Genomic DNA, 12,604 nt, shown 5'->3' with positions numbered 1-12,604 from the left:
GTCCCTTTGTCCTTCGCATTTGAGGCTGTTCCACACACAGCATCCAAAAATGTAGATTTTAACCAGGACTCACCTAGATATTGTTTGATTGTTTTTAATAATAAAAGTTGTGTTTATGATGAGATCGTAAGCTGTCAGGTAGTATACTTTATACACACACACACACCAAAATTCATGAATTATACGTGGTATCTACAACCTGCTGGACATGTAGAGTAAATTGAGTACCCATTTGAATTTTTCTAAACCAAACATTAACCTTGAACTCAGTAACTAAAAATAAACAAACCAGATTACTGCAGGAGAAGGTTGTCTTTTTGCTGTCAGGATTCCATGTTCAAAAATATATGACAACAAAAACATGTGTAACACATTGTAACACATTTGCTGCTGCGTGTATGGTGTGACAGACTGTAAGGTGTAAGTGTTGATTTTCTTCTAATGTGTTGCAAGTCAAACCTTCAAGTCTAGCCAGATGTTAACGGAAAATAACATTTTCAGGGATAATGACTTCATATGGTTACATCTGATATTTCTGTATAGTTCATTACACTAAAATAAACTGCTGCTGTTGGGACAAAACCTTACACCTTCAAAAACAATTTTTATAGAAATGGAGTAAATAGAAGAAATAAAGGAATAACATTTTCCCCAAGTAATTCTGGACGATTCCTTTTGCACAATTCACAATAATGAGCATCTTTTGTTCTAACAGTGACTAAAATGAATATATATTAAACTGATAAATCCAGCCATTTGTTAGTTAACTGATAACACAAACTGATCAAAGCAATGTTAAATAGACAGTGAGCAAGTGCCCTTCATTAGAATATAATCACAGGCTCTTACAGCTAAACTGACAAACCCTCTATGTACCTTACATTAAAAAATGTAAAGTACAAAGTTACAAAAATATCAGCTTTAGGTTTGTTTCATTATGAAGTCACTGAAACCACAGAGCAAAACAACACAAATATTTGCTAACTTAAACTAAAAAGGAGTAAAAGCGCTCATGACATTTGACCCATGGCCCACACAGTACTGGGAAAGTACGAGTACGAGTGGGTCAAATATCCAATCATTTTGTTTCGTCGGCTTACCTCCTCATCTACTACATGACTCTCATGCACCCGTGTTACACACATGCAGTGACACTACTACAGCAATGCAAAGAAAAGGAGGACAGTTGTAGAGAAGGCTTCCAATGAAAATAAGTTGGATAAAGACAGAGGGTAAGCGAAAGCGAACAATGCTGTAACTGGTAGGTATTTTTGTACATGTTAATGAGACATGAGGTAGGTGGATGTTATGTAAAGGTGTGATTTATCAAGCCATGTTATCAGGCCATGCCATTCCTGTGTTTTAGGGGAGAGGCTTTGGAATGAGGGCAAAATGTAATGGGCAAGACATTTTCTGTTGAAGAAAAATTGGCTTAAGCTTACTGGCTTCCACAAAATCACATACTCCGGCTTTAATGGTTGTTTAGCTTAAAAAGGGCAGTAATGGTCTACAGAAGAGCAGGAGCAGGATGGTGCTGATTAACTAGCTACTTAATGAAGTTCTTTCAGCCTCTGAGCTCTTTTTCTCTTTTTTTTCTTTTTTATTGTACAGACAGAGCATTAGCAGTAGTAACATGCGGCATGACGTGTTTAATGAGTTGTCTGTGGCCACAAGGGCATGCTGGGAAGTTTTATTCACTTCATTATGGGTTCATGCAGTGGTGGCCGTGCATATGTAAAGACTCTCATAACTGAAACTGAACATACACAGCTAATGTTAGTGGTAACTTCCCTATTAAACGAGGATGGGGTGGGGGTAAACAAATAAGGAATAAATATAATAAATATTTGAGTCTGAAGAGCCCTCTGTTATGTCTGTTATTGTTGTTGTTGTTTTTTTTATCATTGCTCAAAACTCTCGTTTTATAGCTTTAACATCTTATTGAAGACCAGCAATTGCCTAGAAAGAGTATAACAGAGCTAACCAAATATCAATTCTTAAGCTAAGTGATACTGAATGTACTACAAAGGTACACAACAGGCTGATGTGTTCTGGTGCTCCTTAGCTGTCAAATTAACCATGTTATTTTTCAGAAACAAATACATGGATTTCAATTTAGTGACTCATTTATAATATACAGCTGTGTTTGATCAGCCTTTGGGCCTATATCTTTCCATATTTCAGGCTACAAACTGAACTTCAACAAGTTTACTTTGACAAAGTATTTCCAACCATAATATTAAAATGATTTCCTTATTTCTACATTCATTGTCCATCTCATTGGCTTTTTCATAAACTTGCACATTTTAGTTCTACAATTAGTTGTTAGCCCCTTTTCAGTTCACCCTGTTCTTCAGCATTTAGGACCCCCACAAATACTTGCAGTAGGTATTATTTGGATAATGGATCATTCCTTGATAATGACCTTGTCGTTTTTTAGTTTGCGGTTTGTGTTGTACTGCTATGATCAGACACAGCAGAAGTTTCTAAACCCTCAGCGTCACTGCAGGACTGAAAGAAGTCCACCAGCCAAAAATATGCAGCCAACAGCATCCTGTGTGTAGCTTCCACTGATTCGTGTAAATTCATTACAACACAAGCTAACAGTTCTTGTCTTAATTATTAGCAATTGTACTTTCCCTTTATGGGCCTTAACCTAGCAGAACTAGCATGTGTGCTAATTAGACTAGCAAGTAGGCTATATGTATTGTGTTTCGCAAAGCACCGAAACCATTGCACATAGACATATGAAAGCTTTATCAGCATTTCCGATATGTTGAATACATTCATCCTTGCATCACCAGTGTGTATTGTTAGCACAGTTAAATGAATATAAGTAACTTTTTTTCTATCCTCACTCTCAGTAGAAGTTTCTGGAAGCTGTATCTGGGGCATGGGGAAAGCACCAGAGCACTGGGATTTGAGCATGTGATTGTGGCTCTGAAGATGGTTACAAGCACACCAATCCTAGGTTAATCAAGCATCTGCAAATACATAATATTTTACTAAAATAATGGAGTAAATTCAGGATCTGGCTTTATAAGACAACAGTAGGTCCAAATTCCAAATACAAAAATGCAGTTTATCAACCTACATAGAGCTTCAGACTAAACACAACACACAATGTGAAGCAAGGTGTAATCAATGTGCAACATGCCCACCTTATATATGATCTACCACCAAAGAACAAAGAGGACCAAGAACATTTTGTTGATTTTAAGAATTACAATGACTTTTTTATTCAATGTAACAGGTTAGAGCAAAGCACGTGAAGGTTAAGGTGACTGTGCGCAATTATATGGATTTTATAAACACACTAACACCACAAAATGTTTCCCTACTGCTTCCCTTTACAATATTTCAGGTGAAGACACACACTCACATGAAAAAAGACAAATTCAGCAGTCCTCCTCTCTCTGTGAGATATAATACATGTGTAAATGTTGGCGAGTTCTGAGCCGTCCTGCTGAGCTTGTGAACAGCGGAGAAACTTAACCAATGCAGAGCCAAACACTGCCCCAGAAACACACACAAATGGAGCATATTCCTGACTTATTTCCTATTATTTATTTCTATGAAACTTTGTAATTTACCCCATCCAGCTCCACTGGGTAAGAATGGTGTATTTGAGGCTCTGAGCTCTTTCTTGAGTTACTGAACCTCGACGCACCCACAGATGAACCCACGGTTTGCGCTGAAGAACTTTGGTTCCTTTGGTTCTCATTTTTCTGGTTTGTGAACCAGTTTATGTTGGTGGAAACACGCAGAATGGTTCCAAATTCAGTTCATGAACTGTTGGTGTAAAAGCGCTATGTGAAATAGGGCTCAACTAACAGCTGAAGGTGTAGAAGTTCTCTCTGTCAAATATGGAAGAACAAACAGCAGAAGGTGAAATAATGTTCCTACTTGTGCATGCGCGTTTCAACATTAGGAGTGAGTCAAGTCAGTTAATAACAGAAAATGCCTCTTCTAGGCCTGCCTGGTAGGCGGTCTGGCAAAAAAAACAAGCTAATGTAAGTAAAAGTCATGCCTCTATTGTTGAACAATATTGTGAAAAAAGTGATTTTAACACAGATGCCACACAGTGTTTGAATCATTTCAGCTGGTGAAAGATGTCACACTGAGGTACGGTTATAGCCTTCCACATTACTACCTGCAACTATATGCCTTGTGGTTTTCCTTCTCTGCAGAATCCTTTCTGATGTTTGAGGAATTCTTTACAACAGCTATACACTGCAACAAGATATTCAGACCCTATACAGTAGCAGTAGGTGGTTATGTGATCTTTTTCTGCATTCACCAGGTAGCAAAGAAAGAAATGTTCAAAGAAATGCTCAAAAAAATTCCTCCCATCAAAGTGTTTCCCTTTGTCAAAGTGTTTTGCAACTAGAAAATTAAATTATAAAAAGGTTTTAACTTAACTAAAAATACTCTAGCTTTTCATCCATTCGTGCATCTCATTCTAAGTGGGTTAATGAAGGTATGCAAAAAAAATTACTTAAAAACGGTGCCAATTAGTGTGCTAACACAAAGGTACACTGAATGTTACAATGGCTGTTTAAAGATTAATTCTAAATGTATTCTGAATATGTAATGCTTTCATCTATTATAAAGTTACTGAATATTTTTATGACAGCGTGTTCAGTATTCTGTTCAACTGTGAGCCTAATTTATAGACCATGTGCTGAGTATTCTCTAATGGAGAAACTTATTTCACAGTAACACGTAAAGCCTTTTGCCAAGTTTGACAGCTTTAGGTGGTAATATAGATACATATGCATAGAAAAGATAATTAGCAATGCACTGTATCTTGGCTTTGTTAACTTGGAAGCGTGAGAACCACTATTGCATAACAACCTCTGCTCAGAGACCAGAGCTACCAACGCTCATAATTGGTGGAGATATCTCAGAATATTTGGCAGTTATACTGTGTGAAACAAACATTCTCAAGTCTAATTAAAACTGTCAGGCAGAACAAGAAGTAATGGATGTTACTGATTTTCAGTATCAACCACACACTAATACGCTAAGTTGAATCGGAAATAAATAGAGACACTGACACCTGGTGGATGGGGAACAAATACATTTATGTTGGATCCTCCTTTCTAAGCTGTATATTCCACATATGTCTGTAGTATTACCAAATTCCTTCACAACAAGCAAACATAAAGGTTATTTCATGAAGCAGGATTTATTAATTAGCATGATAACTTAATGCTAATGCTAAGGAATATCCAATAAGAATATCCCTCAGCTTTTTTCTCAGACAGGCTTCAAGTTATCTGGCAAAACTAAGAAATCCGACATGAATTCCTGGTCTGAACAAAGGGGCAGCTTTACAAATATATTTATTGCATCACTGCAGTGAATTGGCAACCGAACACTGACAACATAAAACAAGATCATATAGGGAAGGAAAACATTCAGGTAATAAAAAGGTCTACAGAAAATGATTGAGGTCTTGGAGCTACAAAATGTGTGATGGTTTCAGAAAATTGCCTTTTTTGGTTATTTAAAAAGGAAACACAGAGCTTGTATAATTGTTAAAAAAAAACAATCAAATACTGTCCATTCAAATGTCACACAAAAGGTAATATGGGTATTAAACATTGATCTTTGTGCCTGATCCACAACTGGAGACTCAAATGAAAGTGGGTAATATTTGGTCACGACAAATACTGGGTTCACAATTATAGACCAAGACATTAGGCTGTAAATTATGATAGAAATGTGTGTATGTGCCAAACAACAATAGACATAGATATTAACTGATTAAATGAGGATTCCCTTAAATGTTTTTTTTTTCTTCAGAATTCACTCCTGCAGATATAAACAAAGCAATTCAATCCAATACAGAAAGAAAGAGAAAAAAGAGAAAAAGAAAGACTACACAGAATCACTTGACAAGGGCGCCAGTCCATCACAGGGCAACACACACATTCACTCACACGTATGGACACTTTGCGCAAAAAATTCACCTATCGGTGTGTGTATTTAGACTGCAGCAGTAAACCCATGCAGACATAGGAAGGACACACCAATCTCCTCATACAGTCACGCGGAGCAAAGCTCGAACCCACAACTCCAACTATGTGACAGCTCCAAAATCAGAAAATGTACATTTATTATGGCTACTTTGGCCCAGTGATGCCTTACTTGGATGTTCAAATATTTTTCAAGCCAAACACTGAGCTCAAAACCCTTATCGCATTTCACAGGTTTGTTTCCAGATAATATAGCAAAAAAAAAAAAAAAAAAAATGGAATTTGGCATCATTGTCCATAGCTGGAAATCCATACGCCCTCTGACCTCGCACACGTAGAAATATGAAAGGATCTTTAAATACACATGGATATGAACTGCGTTGAACTCATTTAATTTATCACAAAAATGTATTCATTTTTTTAATCACTGGTGACTTCAATAGGAAAAATAGAAGATCCAAATCTGATTGTGAATTCAAGTATGAAAATAATATGTAATCAAAAATCTTTAGTTGGATACTACTGTTTGTCTGAAGTGCTATTATACAAAATCCTCACCACGTAAATCCATGCAAAACAGATCCTGCTACATATTCCCATATTGTATTAAATTAAGTCGTTGGGCTGGGTTAATAAAATAACCCCATACTACAGTATCAGTTTTGTTCTGTGCATGTTCATTGCAGTTATGATCTTACAGTAGGTATTTGAATTAGTGGTGAGGAAAAAAGAAGCTTTTTCTCCCTTTTGCTCGTCTTGAGTAAAAAAAAAATTATAGTTTTCAAATGTCACCACATAAATCTCTGAACAGCTGTGCTATCAGGCCAATGAAAGGTCTTGAACATGAAAATGTAGAGTGTGGCACCATTGACTGCTGTGTAGAGAGCGAATTCAAAGAAAAGCCTGGGGATTGATGGAAGAGGGACGTGAACACGGTAAAGGAGATATGGCAGAATAAAATAGCGGAACTCCAGAAGTTTCTGAGGGACTGTAGCTGCCACTAGACATACAGAAAAAGCCAAGGTCCAAAACAATGACTTGGATTTCAGCGTGTCTTGAAAGTTCCATGCTGCAAACAAATAGCCAGGAACTAAGAGAAAAGGCACCAGATGGTGCTTCTGGAAGATCCTTTTCCAAACATAAAATGGAAAATGTCTGTTATCGGCCAGCAAGTACTTGTGAACAAAAGTAAATTTCCAGACCAGTAACAGAGACACAGCTGCCATTAGAATAAACTGTAAAGGGTGCTTTCTTAAAAATTGCATGAACCTGACAAACCTGTGGTAGCAAAGCGAGACAGGGAGGGAGAAGACCAGCGTAAATGAAAAGAAATAAAAAAGCTGAGGGAAGTTCAAACATGCTTCATGACTGGTCCTGTCTCCAACCACGATGCCTTCGTTCAAAAACACAAATAAGATGAATCCTAACCCAACTACACCATATGGCCACGTTAATAAAATTACAGTCTTTATGTTGGAACGGGTTTTGAGAAATTCCAGCAGAAATCGTGCTACTCTCCTCATACCACTAACAGTCAATGATATCTGAGAGGATGGTTTTTCATCCCTCTTCTTGGACTGCTCTGTTCTCCAAGCCTCGTCCAGTTTCTGGGTCACTATGGTACCAGCACAGAAAGCCACCCAGATGACATTGGTCTGGCGAAAGAAGATGGCGCAGATTCCCAGAAGAGACGCAGCTTTGTGGCATCCATACAGACACATGAGGTAGGTGAAGAGGGTGAAGAAGGTAGATCCAGCGTCTGTGTAGTAGAGGAACGTGAAGAAGTAAAGCACCGGGAATGTGGACAAGGTCAGAGCAGAGAGAATTCGCCGTCCAGCCGAGCGAGACTGGAAAAAAGACAGAAATAATGATAATGAGATTAGATAATGTATATATATATATATATAAATATATAATATTTCTCTCTCAAAAATGAGAGAAAGAATTGATCATACTGTATAAAAAGTGTCTGTACAGAATTAAATGTAAATTCTCAAATGAGATATTAGCACTAAAATAATCACCTTATCTTTGAGGTGTAGTCTGCAAATGATGAGATAGAGAATGTAAAGTGTGCCGCAGCTGAAAAGAAGGTTGATAAAGCGCAGCATAGCTGTGGAGCACACCACCGCCCCGGAAAAGCCAGCCAGCCATGCGACAGGTTTAATCACTCCCACAGAGAGCAGGTAGAGTCCAGGCAATGTTGTTATCATAGGGTCCCACTGAGAAAATAAAACAAAAGAAATTTCACTTGATTTTACTGAATGTCAACCACAGCTTCTGAATTTCTAGGATTTCTCTGAAGATAATGTCCAAGTTTATCAAAAGAAAAAAAGTCTTACTCTGAAGATCTCATCCTATTATACCATAATAGGACATATACCATATGCTGAAATGAGTTTATATATTTCATATAACTTTGCATATATTCATAATATTTATTTTCATCAAGGGGGTAATTTTTATGTTTCAATAGTACAAAACCAAACAAATGTTTAGAACACAACTACTCTGTTTGCTGTACACACATCAACACCATGTCACTGCAGCACTGAGAATGTGTCACCACCCAAATCTGCGGTGATTTTATTGCAGAGCTGACCTTTTGAAAAACAAGGTGAAAAGGGTCAAACAATGTTTGCAAAGAGATGGACTACTCTCTGTATTTGTATAACTACAACGTGCTCCTGCATGGTCAGTGGAGCTGATAGAATGAACAATAAATGTTGAAAAAAGGTCATGTTAATGATATGGTTTGCGAGCAAAAATGTTTAATGTAAAGATCGATTCTCAGATATGTCGATACTACGGTATCGATCAACCAAGCCCGAATTTGTGTACATACCTCGTTAAATTTCCCCTGACAGTATTTCTGAGCCTGTGGGATGTGGAAGATTTCGTCCATGTAAGGCTCCCTCTGCTCTCTGCTCACAGCCGAGAAAAGTAAACACGAAATAAAGAAATAAACGCTGCACAGCGCCGTGAAAACCGAGCCCTCGAACCGCTCCAGCATCATTTATTCACTTAAATAAACCTTCACACGTTACAATAAATGCAGCTTTCGTATTGCAAGGATGTCTAGTTAAAAAATAACCGAAGTCTCATTTAATCGAGATCGCAATTTTGTGTAAATGCGATACTTTATTTGATTGCATACTGCTACAAGCTAGCGGGGAGCTGAGCTACAGTCACAACTTTCCGGGCGGAAACACGAAAGTGGGCGTTCCGTCTGAAATGTACATTAAACATATAGAGATTTGTTTAAATATTACAACTCTGCACTGAATTATATTACTCGCGTCAACATTAAAATAGCGCTTTATAAAGGCGGTCAAATATCTAATTTAATTCATACACACAAACAGACTATTAGCAAACTGTGTCACAATATTATAGTCCCGGCCAGTGTCCCCTGGCATATAGAGCAGTTCTCTGACTCCAGGGTTGAATTTCAACCTCGAACATGCATTTAACACAGGATTTAGAGCTTTCCCCTGAACACGCAGTCACTCAGCTGCTCTTCAGAGATGTTGGAAACTGTGCAGAGTTGAGGAAGATGGCCGTGGAGGGACAGATATCCGGAGCGCTCATCAACCCGAGCATGGTAAACCACGGACATGATCCTAAATCTGTTACACATCCTATTAGAGTCAGAGTCACTGTTAAACTTAGGATCTTTCTCTCTAGTGTAGGTTGAGTGTTTCTCTGCATACTCTCCCCTGGTCTCCAATGGTCAGGACCATCACAGAGCAAGTCGTATCATACAAACTATGCTGCAGCAGTTGAGCTACTTCTCTGAATTTTCATCTACAAGGTGGACCAACAATATAGACATGTTTAAAAACTCCAGTTGCACTGCTTTACAAACATCACGTAAATAAACACACCATCACTGCTATAGGGTCTCAGTGTTGAGTATGATCCACCACTCAAATAATATCTGTTCAGTGGTGGTACTGTGAGTCCTGAACACTGAAAAGCAGAGTTCTCCAGTTTCCTCCCACAGTCCAAAATCATAGAGGTTAGGTGAATTGGCTTCTCTAACAACTGTCATTGATGTGCATGTGAATGAATGTCTGTGTGTGAGCCCAGATATGGATTGGTGCTCTGTCCTGGGTGAAACCCTAGTGCCTGATGCAGTCCTCCAGGTGGATGGTTGTTCCTGGTCGGGAGTACGCTGTGCCCGTTTGGCTGCTGCTTCTCGCCAGTGTGTGTGTGGATTGAATGTTGAGTGATGATTGTAAAATGTCCTTGGGTTTCTAGAAAGGCGCTATATAAGTGTAAAGTTAAAAAAATAATAAAAAGGGCTAACAAAGCTTCAGAGGAACAAATGGACTACAGTCTGTAATTGTACAACTATAAATTGCACCTCTGTGGTAAGTGCATCTGATAAAATTTTAAAATGAATGTTGGAAGTTAGTTTTATTGTTTTGGTTGATCTGTGTATTTCTCTATTTTTTTCTGCCTTTTATTTCCTTTATATTTCTATTTATCTGCTTCTCTTTCTTACTTACTCATTTTCTGTACTCATCATGAACACTCTCTCTTTCTTAAGGTATTGGATCCCTTTCAGACTCTGGTAGCAGCAAATAAAGCAGTTCATTTGCAGAAGATTGGAAAAATGAAGACAAGGAGCTTATTCTCTGAAATTATCTTCAATCTTTCTCCCACAAACAATGTGAGTATTGTCCACTATAAATATGAAGCACAATCAATGAGATTTGAAAAATATGATTAGCTTCATTAAAGCTGTAGTGTTGTTATCTACTGTAAATAATGTGCAGGAAATGTCTTTACAGATCTCAGAAGCTTTTAAAAGATTTGGTACATCGGACAGTGATAACGCAGTCCTCATTGTCTTGGTTCATAACAAAGAGGAAGTTTTCTGTAAGGACAATGTTGTTTCAAAAGTGGATGGCCAGCAGATACCAGTTGACCAAATTCCCACCCTAAGTGACATAGCCAAGATCAAAAAGGTTTGTTTCATTTAAATACACTCATATTAAATGATGGGCAATCCGGCAAAACATATGACATCACATATATTTTATGTTAATTTTGTAGACACCCCTTGTATTGTATTGGAATTTACCAAGTGATCTGATTCTGAATTAGAATGTGTTGTTTTTTTTCAGTTTTACAAACTCACCCCTCAAGAAGAGAAGTGTGGAAGCATTTTGGATGCTGTTGTCTGCAGAATGGCTGCCAAGGATGTTGTATAGCTTTAACTGGCACATAAACATCATATGTTACCTAGTGTGATACCAAGGATGATGTTTGGTTCCCTTTTGAATCTTTCAGTGGAGTGGTTTCTACTGAGTTTCTTAAGAACCCTCCACTCTAGGTTTTTATTTTTAAGGATCTATGGTATCACTCTAAAAACTCCTGTTCAAAACATTTATTTTTAATAGTCAAGCTTATTTTTAATTATAGAAAAAAGCTGTTTATTTATTTGCTTGTCAAATTGTTTAAATAAATCTGATCACAAGAGTTCCAATTGCTATGATTTTCATTTTAAGAGAAAACGTTTGTTGCTAGTAATAGTCTGGATTGTTCTCTTCTTTAGTCAGAGCACATGGCATCAAATGCTTCTAAAAAAGACTTGAAATATTGATTTGCCTAACCACAATATACATCACGATGCCTCTGAGCTAGTTTAAAGGGGTATTCTGGACAAGGTTAACATAAGGGTTCTGTTGGCACAGTAAAGATTCAACTGGCATTTGTCAATGTAACAATATATTATATTTTTTGCCAAAAACAATGGTTCTTGACACTCTGAATTGCCTACAAATTCTTTGAATCTTTTTAATAAGTTATACACCTCAGTCAGGAATATATCCAGGTAAATATCTAAATTACTGTATTTGAGGAATGTTGATGATTATTTTTATACTAAATGTTCATGATCATAATTACACCAATATGTATTTGACCTCTTTAGTTGCCCTAAACTGCTCTTGTTCTTGTTTTTTTTTTTTTTTCCCCAAAATGTGTTGCAGGCCTGAATGACAGGGATGGATGTACAGTATGTCTACAAATTAAATAAAGCTGACCAGGCAAAATATTAAATACCTTGTTTTCATACCATTTGCAGTGAAACATGAGTCAAAGCAAGTCTAGAAATCACTATATTTTTTATATCTGCATTTTCCTCACCATTTCACCTTTTTTCTAATTTGGGGTTGTAAATCTTTTTTTCTCTCTTAAATTCTAAAAATCAACTCCAGAATATGCCCGTAGAAACACAAAGAAAATGTCATAAATAACTTCTAAATGTCTTTTCAGAGTCATGGGCATTCATAACTATGACTTGTACCCTTTTTAAGCTGGTAAAATAGTCCTCGTTAGTGGGCTCCATTAATTTTAATGAGAGCAGATGTAGATAACCTGCTGAGTAACCACTTTTAGCAGCAGCCTGTGACAGCCAGATTACAGGCAAAGGTCAGACAAATCCATATTATATGTTAAAATCCTGTTCCATGAGAAACACCCGAGCAAGCAACATTAGTGTATGATTTAAAGAAAACAAGAGAAGGACTTATAAATCATGAAAATGGACTACGGTAAAGGTCATGTAATTGCAAATATCCACAAATCCATTCAATTATGTTGATACA

General features: G+C 37.2%; 2 protein-coding genes across 2 annotated transcripts; one reads left to right on the top strand and one right to left on the bottom strand.

The window, feature by feature from the left end:
- Nucleotides 1–5,084: 5,084 nt before the first annotated feature.
- Nucleotides 5,085–9,182, bottom strand: alg10 (ALG10 alpha-1,2-mannosyltransferase). Its single transcript, XM_066669161.1, has 3 exons — nucleotides 8,830–9,182; nucleotides 8,009–8,206; nucleotides 5,085–7,831 (listed from the first exon to the last, which is right to left on the bottom strand). Exons 1-3 carry the CDS (start codon nucleotides 8,998–9,000, stop codon nucleotides 6,773–6,775), a joined length of 1,428 nt encoding a protein of 475 aa, XP_066525258.1. The 5' UTR covers nucleotides 9,001–9,182; the 3' UTR covers nucleotides 5,085–6,772.
- Nucleotides 9,183–9,357: 175 nt separating this feature from the next.
- On the top strand, nucleotides 9,358–12,039 carry tprkb (Tp53rk binding protein). Its single transcript, XM_066669162.1, has 4 exons — nucleotides 9,358–9,588; nucleotides 10,540–10,662; nucleotides 10,784–10,960; nucleotides 11,120–12,039. Exons 1-4 carry the CDS (start codon nucleotides 9,448–9,450, stop codon nucleotides 11,204–11,206), a joined length of 528 nt encoding a protein of 175 aa, XP_066525259.1. The 5' UTR covers nucleotides 9,358–9,447; the 3' UTR covers nucleotides 11,207–12,039.
- Nucleotides 12,040–12,604: the final 565 nt, after the last annotated feature.

This window comes from Hoplias malabaricus, chromosome 4, assembly GCF_029633855.1.
Source record: "Hoplias malabaricus isolate fHopMal1 chromosome 4, fHopMal1.hap1, whole genome shotgun sequence".
NCBI classification, from domain to species: domain Eukaryota; kingdom Metazoa; phylum Chordata; class Actinopteri; order Characiformes; family Erythrinidae; genus Hoplias; species Hoplias malabaricus.
This window is presented reverse-complemented; position numbering and strand designations above follow the sequence as displayed.

Coding starts and splice junctions, on each gene's coding strand:
- tprkb (XM_066669162.1), top strand. CDS start 9,448: ATGCATTTAACACAGGATTTAGAGCTTTCCCCTGAACACGCAGTCACT. Junction 10,663..10,783: donor ATCTTTCTCCCACAAACAAT/GTGAGTATTGTC, acceptor ATGTCTTTACAG/ATCTCAGAAGCTTTTAAAAG. Junction 10,961..11,119: donor ACATAGCCAAGATCAAAAAG/GTTTGTTTCATT, acceptor GTTTTTTTTCAG/TTTTACAAACTCACCCCTCA.
- alg10 (XM_066669161.1), bottom strand. CDS start 9,000: ATGATGCTGGAGCGGTTCGAGGGCTCGGTTTTCACGGCGCTGTGCAGC. Junction 8,207..8,829: donor GTCAGGGGAAATTTAACGAG/GTATGTACACAA, acceptor TTATTTTCTCAG/TGGGACCCTATGATAACAAC. Junction 7,832..8,008: donor GACTACACCTCAAAGATAAG/GTGATTATTTTA, acceptor TCTTTTTTCCAG/TCTCGCTCGGCTGGACGGCG.